The sequence below is a fragment of the Mirounga angustirostris genome, unplaced genomic scaffold (assembly GCF_029215605.1).
Source record: "Mirounga angustirostris isolate CCGP_5_RB_7025 unplaced genomic scaffold, mMirAng1.0.hap1 SCAF_1, whole genome shotgun sequence".
Lineage (NCBI taxonomy): Eukaryota > Metazoa > Chordata > Mammalia > Carnivora > Phocidae > Mirounga > Mirounga angustirostris.
Window position 1 is genome coordinate 81775556 of NW_026991709.1, and position 21838 is coordinate 81797393.

Below are 21838 nucleotides of genomic sequence, written 5' to 3' on the forward strand. Positions count from 1 at the left end.
TCAAAATCTGCCCACACCCAGAAAATGAAGTCCAAACTCCTTAACATCGTCTGAGCCAACAAGAGCTAGAAAGTGATAATTATGTGAAGGTCCTAACACTAAAAAGCTAAAGGTGCAAGTTCTCTGAAGCTAAATGAAAAATAGAGATAAAAATACATAGTAACATATGGAAAGTAAGATTTGACTTAAAAAAAAAATAAGCCTCACACTGCTTTAACATAAACACATCAACTGCTCTAAATAAAATGTTCCTGTAAAATATATAAATATTTTTAAAAATGTATATGTAAAATGGCTCCCACGTAGGAGTAAAATGTAGTATAGAATGCTTTAAAATGATTCATACCTACATATAAAGTTTGTCATCAGTCCAGTACTGAAGCCTGGAGTATTTTTGTGTATCTTGTTACTTGGATACAAAATACAGTGTATTCTGTTATAATGGGATACATCTACAGTTCCTAGGAAGCCCAGCTTTTAAAAAGTGTACAGTTGGGCGCCTGGGTGGCTCAGTTGGTTAAGCGACTGCCTTCGGCTCAGGTCATGATCCTGGAGTCCCGGGATCGAGTCCTGCATCGGGCTCCCTGCTCGGCAGGGAGTCTGCTTCTCCCTCTGACCCTCTCCCCTCTCATGCTCTCTCTATCTCATTCTCTCTCTCAAATAAATAAATAAAATCTTAAAAAAAAAAAAAGTGTACAGTTAACATAATTCAGCAAGAAGAAAGGAGCCAGAGGCTAGTATTTCAAAGCAACAAAATTAATGAATCTCAATAATAAAGGGTATTTTTTTTTTAAAGATTTTATTTATTTATTTGAGAGAGAATGAGATAGAGAGAGAGCATGAGACGGGGGAGGGTCAGAGGGAGAAGCAGACTCCCTGCCGAGCAGGGAGCCCGATGTGGGACTCGATCCTGGGACTCCAGGATCATGACCTGAGCCGAAGCAGTCGCTTAACCAACTGAGCCACCCAGGCGCCCCAATAAAGGGTATTTTTTAAGCTGTGATGTATTTTGTTACAGCAAACTAAAAACAATTAAATGGCAGACCATAATAGACAAAAATACACCTAAATATCCTTGAATAAATTCTAATCAGAATATAACGGGGAAATAAAAATCAGTGCACTTCTAGACTACCAAATAACACAGTTCAGAACTGCTAACAGTTAAAAAAAAAAGGCGGGGGGGGGGGCGCGCTGCTGCCTGGGTGGCACACTTGGTTAAGCATCCAACTCTTCATTTCAGCTCAGCTTGTGATCTCAGGGTCATGAGATCAAGCCCCATGTTGGGCTCCCCACTCAGCACGGAGTCTGCTGGAGTTTCTCTCTCCCTCTGCTCCCCATCCCTACCGTGCCCTCACTCACACACTCTAATAATAAATAAATTTTAAAAACAACAACAACAAAACATTAAACAGACAACCAGCTCTTCAAACATAGTAGCTACAAGTGCCATGTCACGCAGATGCTAGCTTGTAATGTCCATCTTATTGGATCCAATAGCAAGCCATGTAACAGATAACAGTAAAATCTGCCCTGGGTTGAAGAGTGTCTCCCAAAAATTCATGTCCACCCCAAACCTGTGAATGTGACTTTATTTGGAAATAGGGTCGTTGCAGATGTAATCAAGTTGATACTGTCATACTGGATTAGGGCTTACCTAATAAAAGGGAAATGTGGAGAGAGAGAACTGTGAAGACACACAAGAGGGAAAACATCCATGTGAAGATAGGGGCAGAAACTGGAGTGATGTAGCCACAAGCCAAGGAATGCCAAGGTTTGCCAGCAACTGCCAGAAGATAGGAGAAGGTGAGGAAGGATTCTTTCCTAGAGCCTTCAGAGAGAACATGGTCCAGCAACACCTTGATTCTGGGCTATTAGCCTCCAGAATCAGGAGATAATAAATTCCTCTTGTTTTAAGCCAGGAAGCTAGTGGTAATTTGTTATGGTAGCTCTAAAAAATAGTTCAGACTCTAGTATGTATTAGGGAAACTCCTGTAGTAGAAGAAACAACTATCTAACATCTAAGATTAAATTCAAATAATGCTCCAGATTTCTCTAAGACAACATCGGGAGTATGACTGATGCCAGGTACCCTCAAGCAACACAGGATGACATGAAAGCCAAAACGTGGTACGTCTTATCTCTAAAAACCATGGGGGACAATGCAAACCAGTATGGCATCACACCTTTCCCAGGTCTGCCACGACTCTCACTGAGCCAGTACTATCCAAGAGAATTATCTAATTCTAATTGAGAAAACTTAAGAAAAAGAAATTTTAGAATGAAAATGAACAAAAGTTATAGGAAATTATCAAAATGTCAAACAAGAAGAAACACTTCTGTTTCAGTTCAATCCTATCCCCATTCCGTTATAAATGGAGCAATCCAGTGGCAATCACATTACCTAAGTGATAAAACTTAATATTCCAAACAGCAGGACAACCTGATTACTAGGATTCCTGATGTGATACAATATGAGGTATATAGCATCACCTATGAAGTTATTATTGCCAAAAACCTCTAACTTTAATCAAATCTTTAGACCCAACTACCAGTTTGCAGAAAAATAGAGAGAATGAAGGAATAACCCAAGGGGGAAAAAAAAAAACCCAAAATGTAGGATATTCTATAAAGATAAATGGCCTATCTCTTTAAATAAGTCAATATTATGGGGGGGAAAGGTGAACTAGTTTAGATAAAATGAGTCTAGAGAAACCAAATAACCAAATGTACCCATGAACCTTGATTAGATCCTACATCAAAAAAACAGCTTTAAAAGATATTCTGGGGATGACTGGGAAAATCTGAATATGGACTGGTCATCAAATAATATCAGGAAGTCATAGAAGAATATCCTTTAGGAAATACATGATTTAAGTACTTAAGGGTGAGGTGTCATGATGCCTGGAGCTTATTTTCAAATGTTTTACAGAAAAGTAAGATAGATAAAGCAAAGATGACAAAATGTTAAGATGGTGAATCTAAGTCATGCACAAACAGGTGCTTATTTCATTTCTTCTGTGGATTTGAAATTTTTCACAGAAAGTGAGGGAAAAAAATCAGGGCTTCCTGAATAGGATATATCTACTGAAACTACAAATTGCTCTTCAGTAGGAAAATCAATCTATCTATAACTTACTCCAAAGCTGATCACAATCAAATGAAAAATAAAGCAGGCTAGAATAGGGTCTCACTCAACTTTGTATCTAACAAAGCCTAGGGACAGTGTTAAATATTAGCTGGAGAAGGACTTAATATAAAGGAAAAAATGTTGGGGTGCCTGGTGGCTAAGTTGGTTAAGTGTATGACTCTCGACTTCAGCTCAGGCCATGATCTCAGAGTCATGAGATTGAGCCCTGTGTGGGGCTCCGTGCTGGGCATGGAGCCTGCTTGATATTCTCTCTCTCCCTGTTCCTCTCCCCTTTCCCCACCCCACGCGCATGCTCCCTCTAAATAAAAAAACTAAAAATAAATAAAGGGAAAAATGATACTTAGGATTATTGACAGTTTATGTATTTTCCCAGGAAGGTAGTAGGCTAGGTTTCTTGAATTCCAAAGGTCACTATAAGAAATGTTTCAAAGGCAGGAATTTCACATCAACACTAATTTCCCCTTCACACAACAAATATGGATAGCCAGAAATGACTGTATAGGAGGAAGACTTACCTCAGAAACTTTCAGAAGTCCTGCAGAAGCATAGTAGTTTGCAACAATGCAGGCACGAAGTTTATCCATCATCCTTCTTGCCTCAATCAGTCGCTAAAAACAAATGTTAACTTGTTACTTTAAAAAACAGAAATGACAGTAGAGATATACATAAAAAATTCATAAAATAAGAAATACAAACGACCAAAACCTCAATTTTCTAATAATCAAAGAAAGGCAAATAAAAATGATGGTCTCCACCTGTCAAATTGCAAAAGACTTTTTAAAAGAATGACAAAAGCAGGACGCCTGGGTGGCTCAGTCGGTTAAGCGTCTGCCTTCAGCTCAGGTCATGATCCCAGGGTCCTGGGATGGAGTCCCGCATTGGGCTCCTTGTTCCGCGGGGAGCCTGCTTCTCCCTCTGCCTCTGCCTCTGCCTCTCTCTCTATCTCTCATGAATAAATAAACAAAATCTTTAAAAAAAAAAAAAAAAATGACAAAAGCCAATGTTTACAAGAGTATACAGACATGTTAATGTGTATATTTATGTATATGTATGCATATTCATTGAGAAATGTCAAGCACGAGCAAAAATTATTTTTGGGGATGGAATTTCAAGTAATTTTTTTCATTATGTTTTTCTGCAATTTCATGTATAGGGGGAAAAAAAAGACATATGCCTTTTTTCCAAAATGAGAACACTCCTTTTAAAAGAACAGCAAAGGGGGAGGGGGCGCCTGCATGGCTCAGTCAGTTAAGCATCCAACTCTTGATTTCGGCTCAGGTCATGATCTCAGGGTCCTGGGACTGAGCCCCGCATGTGCATCAGGCTCCCCACTCAGTGGGGAGTCTGCTTCTCCCTCTCCCTCTCCCCCTCCCCGCTGCTGGGGAAAAAACCATGATTCTATCTCAATAGATTTTTTTGCAACAGCTTTGTTTTTTTTAATTTATCACCATTATACCTGGTCAATGACTTCAATTTCATGTTCCTTATTCTTCATTTCAAGTGCAAATTGTTCCTTGATAATAGTCTCAATCTTCTGCACAGCAGCATCTCGAGCTGCATAATGAACATAAAATAATTCAAGGTCTAATTACTCAGTGACTGTCATGATTTAAGTCAGTATGCAATAGAAGAAACCCAGGAAACAGTAACTCCTACGTGGAGAAACCTAGTAGCTGTCACTTTAACCAATGATGAAAAGTTAACATCACTAATATGGGGGCAAACTGACTTCATGTGTTTTCTGATATAATGCACTCAGAAGTCTACATCACTCTAAGGCATTCTGGCCAAAAAAGCTAAATCTAATTACAGGGAACATCAAATAAACCCAAACTGAAGGACATTCTACAAAATAACTGGCTTACATGATTCAAACATTAGAGTCAAGAAAGGCAGAAAGGTTGAGGAGATTAAAGAGATATGACAACAAAATGCACTGTGTGATCCTGGACTGGATGGAGCCTAGAGAGGAGAAATAGTTATAAAATACAATACTGCGAAACTGGTAACTGAATACTGATTGGACGTCACATAATGTAATGGATGAATGTTAAAATTTCCTGCTTCTGATAATAATACTGTGATTACATAAGAGAATCTCCTTAAGAAATACACTTGTATTTGCAGGTGTCCAATTTATTTTCCAATGATTTAAAAAGAATGATGTGCATGTATACCTGCATGCAAACGTACATGTATTTGAGCGTGTGTGTGTGTGTGTGTGTGTGTGTGTGTCTGGGGATGAGGAAAAAGACTTATAAATCAAATGAGGCAAAATATAAACAACTGGCAAATTAATCTGGATAAAAGACACACAAGTATTCCTTGCAATTTTTCTGCTTGGAATTATATCAAAATAAAATTACTGAACAAGAAAAAGAAATCCATTAAGATTCTGAGAGAAATATTTGGTGACCTATGAAAAACCACAGCCCTGAGGACAAAGGAAATAAAGAGATAGAGGGGAAGTAGTCTGTGACATAAGAGCAGTTCATAAGAAGGCAGGAAGCTTCCTTCCCTAGAGAAGGATCTAGCAAGCAATTCAGCAGTTCCTAATCACAACTACCTAAAAGAATGAGTAAAGAAAAGAATTCAAAAGTAAAGAAAATGCCTCTGGGGCACCTGGGTGGCTTAGTCCATTAAGCATCTAACAGAGCCTGCTTGGGATTCTCTCTCTCTCTCTCTGCCCCTCCCCACCCTCTCTCTGCAAAAAAAGAAAAAAAAAAGCCTCTACTCTTTTTTTAAAGATTTTTTTATTTATTTGAGAGACAGAGATAGAGAGAGCATGAGCAGGGAGGAGAGGGAGAAGCAGGCTCCCCACCAAGCAGGGAACCCGACACGGGGCTCAATCCCAGGACCCTGGGCTCACGACCTGAGTCAAAGGCAGATGCTTAACCAACTGAGCCACCCAGGCGCCCCCAAAAGCCTCTACTCTTGAAAGTAATATTATACTATATGATAACTGGAATTTAAATAAAAACTCAAGGGGGGGCACCTGGGTGGCACAGTCAGGTAAGCGTCTGACTCTTGGTTTCAGCTCAGATCATGATCTTAGGGTCATGACAGTCCGGTGTCACAGTGTCTGCTTGAGATTCTCCCCTCTCCTTCTGTCTCTCCCCCGGGCATGCTCTCTCTCCCTATCAAATAAACAAATCTTTAAAAAAAAAAAAAAAAAAAACCTTGAAATTAAAAAAAAAGCAAAAAAGAAAATGCCTCTAGGGGTGATAGAATTCAGATGATGACTACTCAAAGTAATATGCAACTCAAAATCTAAAATATCAGATACAAGGGGAAAAAAGAGCCAAATAACTGCTTGAAAACCCTGGAATTTTGGGGCATCTGGCTGGCTCAGTCAGTAGAGATATGTGACTCTTGATCTTGGGGTTGTAAGTTCAAGCCCCACATTGGGTGTAGAGATTACTTAAAAATAAAATCTTTAAAAAAGAAAAAAGAAAAACCTGGGAATTTTGCAAAATGAGCCTGTGTTTGTAATATGAAAAAAATGTTCACTCATGCTTTGGAGTATACGAAAAATTGCAGAGAAAATTTGGACCCTTTGATGACCCATGTCCTTCTCTCCCTGTAAATTAACATGCCATTAAATTGGCAACTTCAAACCAATAATGGTATAAGTGAGCATTCTTGTGGATATGTCTGCATGGAGGGAAATGACTGGTTTTTGTCATTATGAAAAAAAGAGTATTTTCTAGTATTACTAGTATTTCTACACACACACACACACACACACACACACAGAGACACATATACATATATGTCTGTAGAAACCAGCAGATACTCTTAGGGGAGAGGCTGAAGTCAGAGACCGTGATCACTGAAGGCAGTTTTATCTAAGCTCCTTAGAGAGAAACTCTTCTAAATTATGTCTTTCATGGAATAAATAAAAACAAAAACAATAAACAAAACAATATAAGCAAAAGGAAGCATCCTACCAAATCTACTTTGAGCAAAATTCTGAAAAATAAAAATATGGTTTGGGATTAGGCACAGTATGGTCACCAAGAGGCAAAATAGCAAATTATCCCTCAGTAGGAAAAACTGTCCCTGCTTAGGCAGAGTATCTGGGAACTTACACTAGATTTAAACTGAAATTATTATGTTTACTATAACAATCACTTTTCCCTCTTATTTTTATTAAAAAAGTTATGCCATCTGATGCATTTGAGTAATGGATATAAGTGTCACATTTATTTGGCTTATTATTGAAAGGAAATTATTTCCTTATAAATAAAATTATAACTGAATGAGGGGAAAGGTTGCAGTGAAATGTTATTATTATCTGGAATTCAATTTGATAATTTTTGGTCCACAAAGACTTTCGGGGGGTACAAATGACTTGACTGCATAGAGACACGAATTTCCTTTCACCACTTCAACTCTAGGGGCACAAATCTTTGTGAAGCTACAACACTTTATGACTTGGATGCCTTCTTTACCCAGCCGTAAGTGTAAGCTTACATAGATTTATTATTTAAATAAACAGTAGTGAATTTCAGCAATAATTTGTTTTAAAAACTCAAATTTAGCATCTTTTCCTGAGATAGCTTAAAATATTCTGGGTAGTGGGGCACCTGGGTGGCTCAGTCGTTAAGCGTCTGCCTTTGGCTCAGGTCATGATCCCAGGGTCCTGGGATCGAGCCCCGCATCGGGCTCCCTGCTCAGCGGGAAGCCTGCTTCTCCCTCTCCCACTCCCCCTGCTTGTGTTCCCTCTCTCGCTGTCTCTCTGTCAAATAAATAAATAAAATCTTTTTAATAAATAAATAAATAAAATAATAAATAAATAAATAAAAATATTCTGGGTAGCTATAGACACATAGTTGATGATTTGCTCTTCAACTAATTACATGATCTTGGGCAAGTAATTTAATGCCTCTGAGCCTAAACTACTAGCAGCTAAATGCAGGGGTTAAACTAGATCACTATTTTCCAAATTTAAATCATTAGTATACCACCTTTAAGTTACTTACACCACATCTGAGAACCATATGAAACATCCAATTAACATAATTAAATAATACTTTAAAATAATGTTAGCCTTATCCTAAGCAAAAGTAGTCACAAAACTACAAGCTGGATGAGACCATATCTTTCCAAAAGACATTAATATGCCACTATTACAATAAAAAACTTTAATCCATGTACCACCCATTATCATGTACCCACACTGCATATTATAAGACTTTATGGTTATGCCTAACATACAATGACAGCTAAAACTTACAGCCAGTCTCATTATTGACACTTCCACTGTCTACTGATTGTCTTCTGGCCTTTTTCAACACACATGGTGTATTGCTATTAACAGAGCACTTAACTAATCCCTCTTCAAATTATACAAAACAGTGGAAATGCATTTTGTTTTAGTTACTATAAATCTTATAAGGAAGCATATCTCAATAAAGAAGTAATTTCCTAAAGCAGGTGAAGTTTTACCTGAATTCTCAATTGCTTTATGACGCTTATTTGGAAGGGCCACAGATACATCCTCATAATCAGGGTCGGTTTCTTTGATTGTTCGCTTGATTCCAGACATGATGACATTTGTTTTTCACTGTGAAGTAATAATAAATAAATAAACAAACAATGCTCGATGCTAGTACTTATAAATATATGTATACACATAAACAAAGAAAATAAATATTACATAATACCGAACTCTCAAAGTCTCTGTATAAACATGTACATATTCCTGTTAAAGTAAAAAGCATAACTAACTTCAAAAGTTTAGTAAAAACAGGGGCGCCTGGGTGGCTCAGTTGGTTAAGCGTCCCAACTCTTGATTTCAACTCAGGTCATTATCTCAGGGTCGTGAGACTGAGCCAGGTGTCGGGCTCCCCACTCATCAGGGAGTCTGCTTGAGATTCTCTCTCCTTCTCCCTCTATCACTCACCCCCCACCCGCTGCATGCACACACTCGCTAATAAATAAATTAAAAAAAAAAAAGTTTACTAAAAACAAAAACAAAGCCATCATCATCTGTCAGAAAGTGTAGGTTTCCCTTTCAAGAAAAAATCCTTTAACAAGGCAGCACATCACTCAGACTTTTCAAGAGGAGCCAGGCTTTCACAGAAGGGGACTTATAAGGAAAGGAAAGAAACCAGACTTTGATGAAAACATGGTAAAGCCCAAATAGCACCTCGGAATTCACAATGCATCCAGCATATTACAAAACATAAGCAATACATATAGTTAAGCTCTTAATAAATAATTTATCATACAAATCCCCTTTCTGGTACTTACACAGTACCTGATACATAACAGGTGCTCAATAAATATTACTGTTACTGATCACTTATCATTACTCATAATAAATCCAAATCACAGACATATTAAGCAAGTTTGCAATATAGTAAACAAGTCCTTATATACAGGTCTTTGAATAAAACAATCCCATAAATCTTCTAGATCAGTACTGTCCCGATATATTAGCAACTACTCATATGTGGCTATTTAAAGTTAATTAAATTTTTTAAAAATTAAAAATAAAAAAATAAAGCTAATTCAAAATTCAGTTCCTTTCTTCCACATTTCGATTTTTCTTTTTTTAATTTTATTTATTTTTGAGAGAGAGAGAGAAAAAACACGAGCAGGGGGGAGGGGCAGAGGGAGAAGCAGACTCCCCACCAAGCAGAGAGCCCAATGTAGGACTTGATCCCAGGACCCTGGGATCATGACCTGAGCCGAAGGTAGAAGCTTAACTGACTGAGCCACCTAGGTGCTCCACATTTCAATTTTTCAATGTCAGAAATAGCCACATTTCAAGTGCTCAACAGCCATCAGTGGCTAGTAGCTATTATATTGGAGAGCGCAGATACAGAACATTTATATCATTGCAAAAAGTTCTACTGGACACTGTTCATCTTCCAAACTGTTTCATTGAGCACTTATTAATATTCCATTAATTAGTTTAGGAAATGCTGCCCAAAACAGAACTGTCCAAAAGACATATAATGTGAGCCATGTATGGAACTTAAAATTCTCTAGCAGCCACATTAAAAAAAGGAATAAAAGGAGCACCTGGCTGGCTAAGTCAGTAGAGCAGGCAACTTTTGATCTCAGGACCATGAGATTGAACTCCGCACTGGGCGCAGAGATACTTTGGGGGAAAAAAAAAAAAGGAATGGGTGAAATTAATTTTAATAATATTTTTACTTAACCAATGTACCCGAAATATTATCATTCCAACAATGTAATCAATATGAACAAATTAGCAATATAATATTTTACATTCTTATCTCTGTGCTAAGTCTTTAAAATTCAGTGTATATTTTACACTTAGAGCACATCTCAATTTGGACCAGCCACATTTCAAAGGCTCAGTAACCACCTGTGGCTAGTGACTCCCTTACTGGGCAGCGAGGGCCTACCAATACAGTATACAGTGTACAGATAAGCCAGGCTCAGGGTAGTTACATAAATTGTCCCTTAGAGCATTAATCTATGACACAGAAAACACAAGAAGAGCTCCCTGATTTCCAAACCTCTGTTCTACCACTAATGGTTATTTATCTAACCAAAGGCAAAAATACACAGTACATATTTACTGAGGTGATTAAAATTTTAAAGTAAAATTAATTTAAAAAATGTTAACTCAAAAAAAAAATTTTTTTTTTAAAGATTTTATTTATTTATTCATGAGAGACAGAGAGAGAGAGAGGCAGAGGGAGAAGCAGGCTCCCAAGGAGCAGAGAGCCCGATGCGGGACTCGATCCCAGGACCCCGGGATCATGACCTGAGCCGAAGGCTGACACTTAACGATCTGAGCCACCCAGGCGCCCCTCAAAAATATTTTTTATTCAAAGTTTAAAAAGAAGTAACAATTTAAAAGTTTCTTGGCTTAGTCCAGTTTTATCACCCATCCCAGAGATAGGCTCACATGATTCAGCTGGAAAAGCGACCCATTATGTAATGATAGATATTTAAATCCTAGATCTAAGAGATCATTTTTTCCTGTTACTGCGACCTTGTGTAATAAGCTCAAAAATGTTCTAAAAACTCCAGCATTTATAAACATCCAGAATCAAGCCATTTAATGTTTCTTCACCATCATTACATACCTGCTATAATTTAGAATATAAATGAGTCTTTACTTTTGTAGAGGCCCTGAATCCAACTGTTATTTTCTGTTTCTAAAGCTTATAAAAAGTTAAGAGTAATGGGACACCTGGCTGGCTGAGTTGGTAGAGCATGCGACTCTTCATCTCGGGTCGTAAGTTCAAGTCCTACATTGGGTGTAGAGCTTACTAAAAATAAGATAAAAAATAAAATAAAATAAATTTTTTTAAAGTGAGAGTAAGGTCTTGCCTTCTCTATTTGGTTTGCAACTAGTTTTAGACAATGTGAAAAAATCTTGGGCCATTAGATAAAGAATACATTCTTAAAAAAAAAAAATCAACAAACTTCATTCTTTCTTCTTTAATGCAGATGGGAAAAAACATACCTCCTATTCTCTGATAAACCTAGAATCAGAGGTAGACACATCCTAGCAGATCTCCAAATCTGTTTCTGTGCCACACCATTTCCTCGGTGACCCCCTGTCTCCTACAGCTTGCCAGAATCTTATGGGATTATCTGTAAAGATGAGTGAGTCCAGCATCACCTTCACTCATCTATTCCATGGTCCTCATCATCTGAATATTCTCCTCCTACCTCCCTAGAGTAGCTCCTCTCCAGGAAGGCTGGGATCTTTGAAGAAAAGAGTATTTTATTTCACCCTCATTTAAGGGATAAAGCAAAACTCTCCTTTGCTCTTTTTGCTCTAAAACTAGGGAAACAAAGAGGAAAAAAAGAGAAGAAATTGGTTGTAGAGGGGTTAGAGTAGGTAAGGAAGAAACCACCAATGAGTTAACTTGTGCTGCCAAGGTCATTCATAATTCATGCAGCCCTTGTAATAAAGCTTTTCCTGTCATCTTTGGGCACAGATTTGTGCTTCTGATAAACATGTTTAGGAAGATTTAGATCTATACTGTGACTTTTTAATAACTCATGTCTGCTTCTGTCTAGCAAGAACAATATCAAAGTATACACGTGCCACATTCAAGTATACGCCAGCTAAGGCTAGGAACAACTGCTGGGGCATGCTCTCCTCATGATGTAATGAATAAGGGAATGGAATGTGTAACAAATGACGTGTGGTCATGTTAAGTTTCAGATTCTTGTCTGACTTTGAGATTTATGGAAAGAAAATATAAACAGTTGCTAAATATTGTCAGATTCAACTTTGAAACAAAATGTCCTATTAATCCTCTAGGTTTTGAATCAGATGAAACAAAAGAATACAGAGATGGTAAATGCTAACTGCTTAAAAAAAAAAAAAAGTCTGTTACTGTTTATAATTAGTCTGTGAGAAAGGATTTTCCCCACACCATGGGACCAAATCCATATTCAAAAACATATGTAATGCTGATTCCTCTAATTTAAAATACTTATGTCATTTAAACAGACTCACTATAAAAAATAAACGGCTTGAGGCACCTGGCTGGCTCAGTCAGTGGAGTGTATGACTCTTGATCTTGGGGATGTGAGTTCAAGCCCCACACTGGGGATGGAGACTACTCAAAAAAAAAAAAAAAAAAAAAAAAAAAAAATATATATATATATATATATATAAAAGTAAACACCATTCTGGCAGTGATGACCTCTCCATGTGTAAGAACATCCCCTCACAAAGGACCTCCTGCACTGGTCCCCTGGCAGAGGAGGAGAGGAAGCACGAGAAGAAGCGCCTGGTGCAGAGCCCTACCTCCTACTTCATGGACATGAAGCACCCAGGATGCTACAAAATCACCTGTTCAGCCATGCACAAACAGTTTTGTGTGTTGGCTGCTCCACTGTCCCCTGCCAGTCTACAGGAGAAAAACAAGGCTTACAGAAGGATGCTCCTTCAGACGGAAGCAGCACTAAAAGCATCCTGAACCAAGATGAGTGGGAAACCATCCCAATAAACACATTTTGGATTCAAAAAAAAAAAGAAAAAGAAAGAAAGAAAGAAACATTGTCAGAGCATCAGCCTGGCTCAGTCAGTAGGGCATGTGACTCATGATCCTGGGGTTGTCAGTTCAAGCCCCATACTGGGTGTGGAGCTCAAGTATAAAAAAAAAGAAAAGAAAAGAAAAACTAAATATTGTCAATTTAAACTCAAAAAGTACATTTTCCCTTATATTATATGTAAGAAAGCAAAATTACCCTATCATACCCATTCAAGTAACATAAACAAGTCAGAGTTTTTGAAAAAAGTTAAAGTCCAAAAGCAAACAAAACCTTGTAGAGTTCTATACTTTGAAATAAACCTCAAGAAAAAAATAATTTTAAAAGGAAATTGTATAAATAAAAACACAATTATAGGGACACCTGGGTGGCTCAGTCAGTTAAGAGTCCCACTCTTCATTTCAGCTCAGGTCGTGATCTTGGGGTCCTGATGTTGAGCCCCACAGCTGACCGGCTCCATGCTCAGCATGTCCGCCTGTCCCTCTCCCCGTGCTCCTCTCCCAGCTCACGCACATGCAACGCTCTCTCTCTCTCTCCCTGCCCCTCTAAAATAAATAAATAAATCTTAAAAAAAACAAACAAACAAGAAAAACCAACTCATCTTGGTAAGCAAAAGAAGCCAGACTCAAGAGTACATACATGAATGATTCCATTTATATGAAGTTCTAGGACAGACAAATTATGGTGAAAGGAAAAAAGAATAGTTTAGGTACTGACGATGAGGACAGACTGGGAAGAAGAATAAAAAAACTTTCTGGGGTGAGAGGAAATTTTTTATCTTAAGGGTGCATTTCACATAGGCAATTGTGAAAACTTCTCCAACTGTACACTTAAAATCTGTACATTTCACTGAATTAAATTACACTTCAATTTACACAAGGACTATAAGGATATTTATCTAATCATGTTATTCCCTGCTCAAAATCTGCCCATGGCCTGCCCTAACACTTAAGAATAAAATCACACTCCTTAACATGTTCTACAAGATCTTACATGAATTGGGCCTTGCCTCCCTCACCATCCTTAATCAATTAAGATCCGGACACAGTGGTTTTTTCTATTCTTCAAATACACCTCAATCTTTCCTTAGGGTTTTGGTTTTGTTTGTTTGTTTTTAAGTAAGCTCTATGCTCAACATGGGGCTTGAACTCACACCCCCAAAATCAAGAGTCATATGCTCTACCAACCGAGCCAGCCAGGTGCCCCTACTTAGGGTTTTTGGACTTAAGGTTCCCTCTACCTGGAATGCTCTTTCCCCAGAGTAGCTTTACTAGATCCCACCTCAAATGTCTACCTTATCAAAGAAGGCTTTCCCTATTAATACTATCCAACATAGCTTTCCCTATCTTCCCCTCCAAAGTTCCTGGAAGCTCTCAATAAATTATTTGTTGAATAAATAAATGAAGGGATAACAAATATATGCCAAAATATAAATACCCACAGGGAACATAACTACTAACTTACGATAACTTTTATCACTCCTAATACTTATAAATCTATTTGATATTACTACATATTCAAAAGGATTACAGCTAAATGTTTAAAATAAAGGGTGGTCAAAGTTTGTGGGTTTTTTAATTTTTTTTTAAAGTAGGTTGCACAGTGGAATCCAACGCAGGGCTTGAACTCACGACCCTTGAGACCAAGACCTGAGCTGAAATCAAGAGTCAGATGCTTAAAGGGCTGAGCCACCCAGATGCTCTGGGATGTGTAAAGTTATTAAACACAGACACATGCAGATGAAAAGATAGCTGGCATGGCATTAATAATAAACAGGATAATTTAACAAAAAAAATTTTTAATAAAGGTTATGTTACTATTAAAGGATACAGGGGGGCCTAGGTGGCTTAGTCTGTTAAGCGTCTGCCTTCCACTCAGGTCATGATCCCCGGGTCCTGGGATCGAGCCCCACGTCAGGCTCCCTGCTCAGCAGAGAGCCTGCTTCTCCCTCTCCCTCTACCTGCTGCTCTGCCTATTTGTGCTCTGTCAAATAAATAAAATCTTTAATAAATAAATAAACAAACAAAGGATACAATCACAAAGATATGCCATAAATTAGACATCAAACAAGATGTCAAAACGTACAAAATAAACCAGAAATACAAGAAAATTTTAAGGAAATCACAATCATTACAGGGGAGTTTTTGAACATATGTCTCTCAGAAATTTAAAAGATTAAGAAAACAACTGATAAAAATACAGATGGTATAGATAATGCAATTTACAAGCCAGATTTGACAGCTACATACAGGGGCGCCTGGCTGGCTCAGGCGGTACAGGGCACGACTCTTGAACTCAGGGTTGTGAATTCAAGCCCCACACTGGGTGAGGAGCCTACTTAAAAACAAACAAACAAACAAATACAGCTACATACAATTCTGAATGCAACAGAGAATACTCTGTTTAAAATATCCATAAAAAGTCATTAAAATGAAATCAGTGCGCCTGGGTGGCTCAGTTGGTTAAGTGTCTGCCTTCAGTTCAGGTCATGAGCCCAGGGTCCAAGGATCAAGCCTGGCATTGAGCTCACTGCTCAGTGGTGAGCCTGTTTCTCCCTCTGCCTCTGCTGCTCCCCCTGCTTGTGCTCTCTCGCTGTCAAATAAATAAAATCTTTAAAAAAATTAGATCATAAGATGGAATATGAAGTCACATTACAAAACATGGAAATGTTATAGCCATATTCTCTGATCCTAATAAAATTAAATAGGAAATCATTAACAAGAACTCACTATGATATGAAAAACAAAATACTTTTCTAAATAACTCATGGCTCAAAGAGAAAATTAAAATAAGACTATTTTAAAATTATCAACAAAGAGAACACTATTTCTAAACCTATGAAGATGTGGTCAAAGGCATCAGCAGAGAAAAATGACAAACCAGTTTTCATTTGTGAATACAGATACAAATCCAATCCAGCAGGGTATTTTTTTTTTTCAAGATTTTACTTATTTGAGTGAGAGAGAGAGAATGAGCAGGGGGAGGGGCAGAGTGAGAAGGAAAGGGAGAAGCAGACACCATGCTGAATGCAGAGCCCCACAGGGGGCTAGATCCCAAGACACTGAGATCATGACCTGAGCGGAAGTGGGACGTTCAACCAACTGAGCCATCTGGGTGCCCCCAATCCAGCCGGGCATTAGAAAAATAGAAAAATAAGTAGAAGCTTTTAGTATTAGGGAGATCTAGAAGCAGGGTGACTTGCACTGCACTTGTCTAATGCTGAACCTTTAGGAATATATTAATGCAACTGACTTTCAGTAATCAAATATATACGATCCATTTCATAAATTACATATTGGAAATTTAAAATAGCAGCTTTTACCCCAACACCATCCAAGGCTTCCCAAAGATTGCCCAATGTGTACTGTAAGAAAAAATATCCAGGGGGTTGGAGGATGGGTTAGCCTGGTGATGGGTATTAAAGAGGGCACATTCTGCATGGAGCACTGGGTGCTATGCACAAACAATGAATCATGGAACACTACATCAAAAACTAATGATGTAATGTATGGTGATTAACATAACAATAAAAATTTTAAAAAAATAAACCTAGAGTGTTCACCACAAAAAAATAAAAAAAGAAAAAAGAAAAAATATTTTTTTTTTTAAAAAGATTTTATTTATTTATTTGACAGAGAGAGACACGGCGAGAGAGGGAACACAAGCAGGGGGAGTGGAAGAGGGAGAAGCAGGCTTCCCGCTGAGCAGGGAGCCCGATGCGGGGCTCGATCCCAGGACCCTGGGACCATGACCTGAGCCGAAGGCAGACGCTTAATGACTGAGCCACCCAGGCGCCCCGAAAAAATATCCATTTTAATATTATACTGAGAAAAATCATTTGGCATGAAGAAGTCCTAACAAAAAAAAAAAAATCAAAACATAAGGATGCCGCCTGGCTCAGGTGGAAGAGTCGTGTGACTCTTGATGTCAGGGTTGTGAGTTTGAGCCCCACATTGGGTGCAGAGGTTACTAAAAAAATAAACTTCTTAAAAAAATCAAAATATATTTCAATGTCAATTTAAATTTTTTCTTCTATTTGAAGATTAGTAATACAACTGTCATCTCCCATTGACACAGATAACTGAAAATATACACAAGTAATTTTCTCCCCCAAATCATGCTTTTTTCCGCAATACAAGCAATCTGAAGTAGTATCTTATATGAAAGATTCAGATCAAGGGAAATCTAAAAGGGAGAAGATTCTGTTCTGATTTTAAGTTGGTACTGACAAAAACTCTGTATCCTAATTATTCTAAGCCAGATTTTATACACGAAACCATCTGAATATACTCTCATTTCTTGGTCAAAACAATCACTATTTCTTCAACTCATCTGGTATAGAAAAAATAATAGGTCTTTTAAGTAAAAATAGTCACAATTTTATACTGGACCAGAATGGTGGGGAGCTGACCAGAGGTCGGTAGTTAGCATCTGCTATGGGCTATTCCTAGTATGACATGTAAAGAGCTCAGCAAAACAGAAAAGCTAGATAGCTGAGCTCAAAAAAATTGTGTTATTGGGGTGCCCGGGGGGGCTTAGTCAGTTAAGCATCCAGCTCTTGGTTTTGGCTCAGGTCATGATCTCATGGGATCAAGTCCCACCCTGGGCTCTGAGCTCAGTGGTGAGTCCGCTTGAAGATTCTCTCCCTCACTTTCTCTCTCTCTTAAAAAAAAAAAAAAAGATTGTGTTATTATTTAAGTATTACATATTTCCAGGTTAGAAATACCTACTTTCCTATTATAAATGAAGTTGCTAAAGACCATACAAGTTGCTATATAAGGTCAGCCCCAGGATCCATTCAGGCCAGTACTTTGTCTCTAATCTGCAAAGCAACATGTAATAGAGTTTAGAATAAAACAGCTATTCTAAGTTAATCCATGCCACTGCTTCTATTAGTGCAAAAACTGGAGAGAGCTGGCCTTAGGTAAGTTTTACTCTTCCTTTAACATACCTTCTCTCTGGACAGAGTGAGCTATTTGAAATGTTTAAGGGTTTTGAGATATTTAAGGCAAATTCTTAAGCTGAAAGAAGGAAGAATATACGGGGGCACCTGGCTGGCTCAGTTGGAGGAGCATGTGACTCTTGATCTCAGGGTCTGAGTTCAAGCCCCATGTCGGGTGCAGAATGCTTGAATATATAAATAAATAAACTTTGAAAAAAGAGAAAGAAGGGAAGCCTTATAACCTTCCAGTGATTTCCCTGGTGGCACTTTCAGACAAAGATCACTGACTGGAATTGTCTGAAATGACAGTTCTGATTCATATGACAATCCTGTTGTTTCAATTGTGAAGCCATAGAAGTTTTGTTTTTTTTTTTTTTCCAAGAGAAGCGAAAGAAAACAAAGCTTGTCTACAAATCCAGGTTGAAAAGGACAGGAAGAAACTGGGCCAGATCAAGATTGTGTCAAATTCTTGGAGACAGTCACTGAGAATATATAAACTGAGCCAAATCTTGCATACTTCACTAAGTAGGGATTTTTCACTGGAGCTTTCAAATGGACAGTACATTCTACAGGGATAAGTCTCATGCTTTTCTATGTGAAACTGAGATTCTAAGAAGGAAACAAGTACCTAACAGACTTTTTTTTTTTCCTTTGAGAGAGAGAGAGAGGGCCAGAGGGAGAGGAAGAGAGAATCCCAAGTAGCCTCCACACCCAGCGCATGAGCCCAACCCAGGGCTCAATCCCACAACCCCAAGATCAGTACCCGAGAGCTGGAAGCCCAACCAACTGAGCCACCCTGGCGCCCAAACATGAAAGATTTTTTAGAAAATTGGTTGTTCTTTAAATCAACGCTCCCTACCTAGTCTAAAAAACTATTGAAAAAAATTTTCTGGAATTATAGTGATGGTTGCACAACTGTGTCAATCTACTAAAATAAAAGCAAAAACACTGAATTTTATACTTTAAAAGTGAATTTTACAGTATGTTAATTAGACCTCAAAAGTCATAATAGGGATACCTGGCTGGCTTAGTCAGAAGAGCTGTCACAGGACTCCTGATCTCAGCGTCATGAGTTCAAGCCCCATGCTGGATGCAGAGATTACTTAATATAAATTTTTCCCTTTTTAAATTTAAATCCAATTAATTACACATAGAGTATTAGTTTTAGAGATAGAGTTCAGTGATTCATCAGTCTTATATAACACCCAGTGCTCATTACATCAAGTGCCCGCCTTAATGTCCATCACCCAGTTACCCCACCTCCCCACCTCCTCCCCTCCAGCAACCCTGTTTGTTTCCTATGATTAAGAGTCTCTTATGGTTTGTCTCCCTCTCTGATTTCATCTTGTTTTATTTTTTCCTCCCTTCCCCTATGTTCCTGTTTTATTTCTTAAATTCCACATATAAGTGAAATCAAATAATTGTCTTTCTCTGATTGACTTATTTCGCTTAGTATAATACCCTCCCCTTCCATCCAATAAATTTTTTTTAAAAGTCATTATAAAAATATAACAATGAGGGGCGCCTGGATGGCTCAGTTGTTAAGAGTCTGCCTTCGGCTCAGGTCATGATCCCAGGGTCCTGGGATCGAGCCCCGCATCGGGCTCCCTGCTCCGCGGGAAGCCTGCTTCTCCCTCTCCCACTCCCCCTGCTTGTGTTCCCTCTCTCACTTGTGTCTCTCTCTGTCAAATAAATAAATAAAATCTTTAAAATAAATAAATAAATAATAAAAACAACACACATACAGACACACACAACTACTGAAGAGTCTGCCAAAGAAACATAGAAAGAATACACAATGGGAACTCTCATACATTGTTAGTGAAAATGTAAAATGGTGCAGCTGCTGTGGAAAAGTTTGGCAGTTCCTTAAAATGTTAAACAGAATCGGGGTGCCTGGCTGGCTCAGTTGGAAGAGCCTGCGACTCTTGATATCAGGGCTGTGAATTTGAGTCCATGTTGGGTGTAAAGATTACTTAAAAAAAAAAAAAAAAGTTAAACAGATTTACCAAATGACCTAGCAATTCCACTCCTCAGTATAGATCCAAGAGAACTGAAAAGACATGTCCACATAAAAACTTACATGCAAATGTTCATTACAGCATTATTCACAATAGTGAAAAAGTATGAACAACCCAAATCTCTCTCGACTGATGACTAGACAAAATGTGGTATATTCATACAGTAGAATATTAAGCAATAAAAAATAATAAGGTACTGACACATGCTACACCACAGATGGACTGAATACAGCATGCTAAGTGAAAGAAGCCAGATACTAAAGGCTGCATGTTATACGATACCCTATTTACATGAAATGTGGGGGGGGGGGGGGGACCAGAACTGACTGCTAATAGGTATGGGGTTTCTTTCTGGGGTAATAGAAATATTTTGGAATTAGATGGTAGAAATGGTTGCATAACCTTGTAAATATACTAAAACCCACTGAATTATACATTTTAAAGTGATGAACTTTACATTATGTGAATTACATCTCAATTTTTAAAAGTATACACACTCTTGGAGCACCTGGGTGGCTCAGTTGGTTGAGTGTCCAACTCTTGGTTTCAGTTGGGGTGGTGATCTCAGGGTCATAAGATCAAGCCCCACTGCAGGTCCACACTCAACGCAGAGTCCGCTTGAGACTCTCTCCCTCTCCCTTTGCCCCTTGCCCCTGCCCTTGTGCTCGTGTGCGCTCTCTCTAAAATAAATAAATAACTTTTAAAAGATTTTATTTATTTGAGAGAGAGAGCATGAGTGAGGTGAGGGGCAAGGGGAGATGCAGGCTCTCTGCAGAGCAGGGAGCCCGATATGGGCCTCAATCCTGGGACTCTGGGGCCATGACCTGAGCCAAAGACAGACACTTAGCCGACTGAGCCACCCAGGTGCCCTAATAAATAAATCTTTAAAAAAAATACACACACACACACACACACACACACTTTCTCTCTCTCTCTAGGGGCACCTGGGTGGTGCAGTCAGTTGGGCGTCTGACTCTGTTTCTGCTGGGGTCGTGATCTCTGGGTCTTGGGATGGAGCCCTACATTAGGCTTGCACTCAGGGTGGAGTCAGCTTGGGTATCTCTCTCCCTCTCCCCACTGCTCGCCCATACACACAGGCTCTCATGCTCTAATACATAAATCTTAAAAAAAAAAAAAAGTACACATGCTCTCAAACTATTTTTTTTTTAAGATTTTATTTCTTTATTTTAGAGAGATGGAGAGAGAGACAGCACAAATGGTAGGGGCAGAGGGAGAGGGAGAGAGAGAATCTCAATCTCCACGCTGAGTGTGGAGCCCGACGCAGGGCTGGATCCCATGACCCTGAGATCATGACCTGAGCCGAAACTAAGAGTCAGATGCTTAACCTACAGCGCCTAAGAAACAAATTAGATAACAATCACCAATGTATCCATAACTAAATGAATAAAAACATATAAATCAAGCTGAAGTCCCTCTTGGCATTCTCCTTACCCTCAGCCTTCACTACCAACACATACATAACAGGTCTCCCCCCACACACACCCTTAAAGCTCATTCTTCAGGTAAACAGGATAAACAATCTTTGGCTGGAGAACTAGTTCTACCTCTCTTTGTCTGTAGTCATCAAAGTTCGCATGCCTGAACACAATTACCTTTCAATGGATTCATATTTCACTCTACCTTCTCTCTTGCTTACTGAAATGCTATTCATCTTTCAAAAATCAAATCAAATTCCAACTCATCCATGAAGTACACTCC

General features: G+C 38.5%; 1 protein-coding gene and 1 pseudogene across 5 annotated transcripts in view; one reads left to right on the forward strand and one right to left on the reverse strand.

Annotated features, from left to right (window-relative positions):
* YEATS2 (YEATS domain containing 2) overlaps positions 1-21838 on the reverse strand; it is a 105218-nt gene that overhangs the window by 76651 nt on the left and 6729 nt on the right. For 3 of the 5 annotated variants that reach the window (XM_054504306.2, XM_064584546.1, XM_064584552.1), the window contains exons 2-4: positions 8603-8720; positions 4608-4705; positions 3667-3759 (exon numbers count right to left, since the gene is read on the reverse strand). In XM_054504306.2, coding sequence (XP_054360281.1) covers positions 3667-3759; positions 4608-4705; positions 8603-8702 — 291 coding nt within the window. In that variant the 5' untranslated portion in view covers positions 8703-8720. Of the gene's footprint in view, positions 1-3666; positions 3760-4607; positions 4706-8602; positions 8721-10186; positions 10266-21838 lie in introns of those variants that run through there. The other 2 variants (XM_064584548.1, XM_064584549.1) reach the window with 2 other exon arrangements.
* LOC123862873 (small ribosomal subunit protein eS27-like) lies at positions 11357-13072 on the forward strand (annotated as a pseudogene).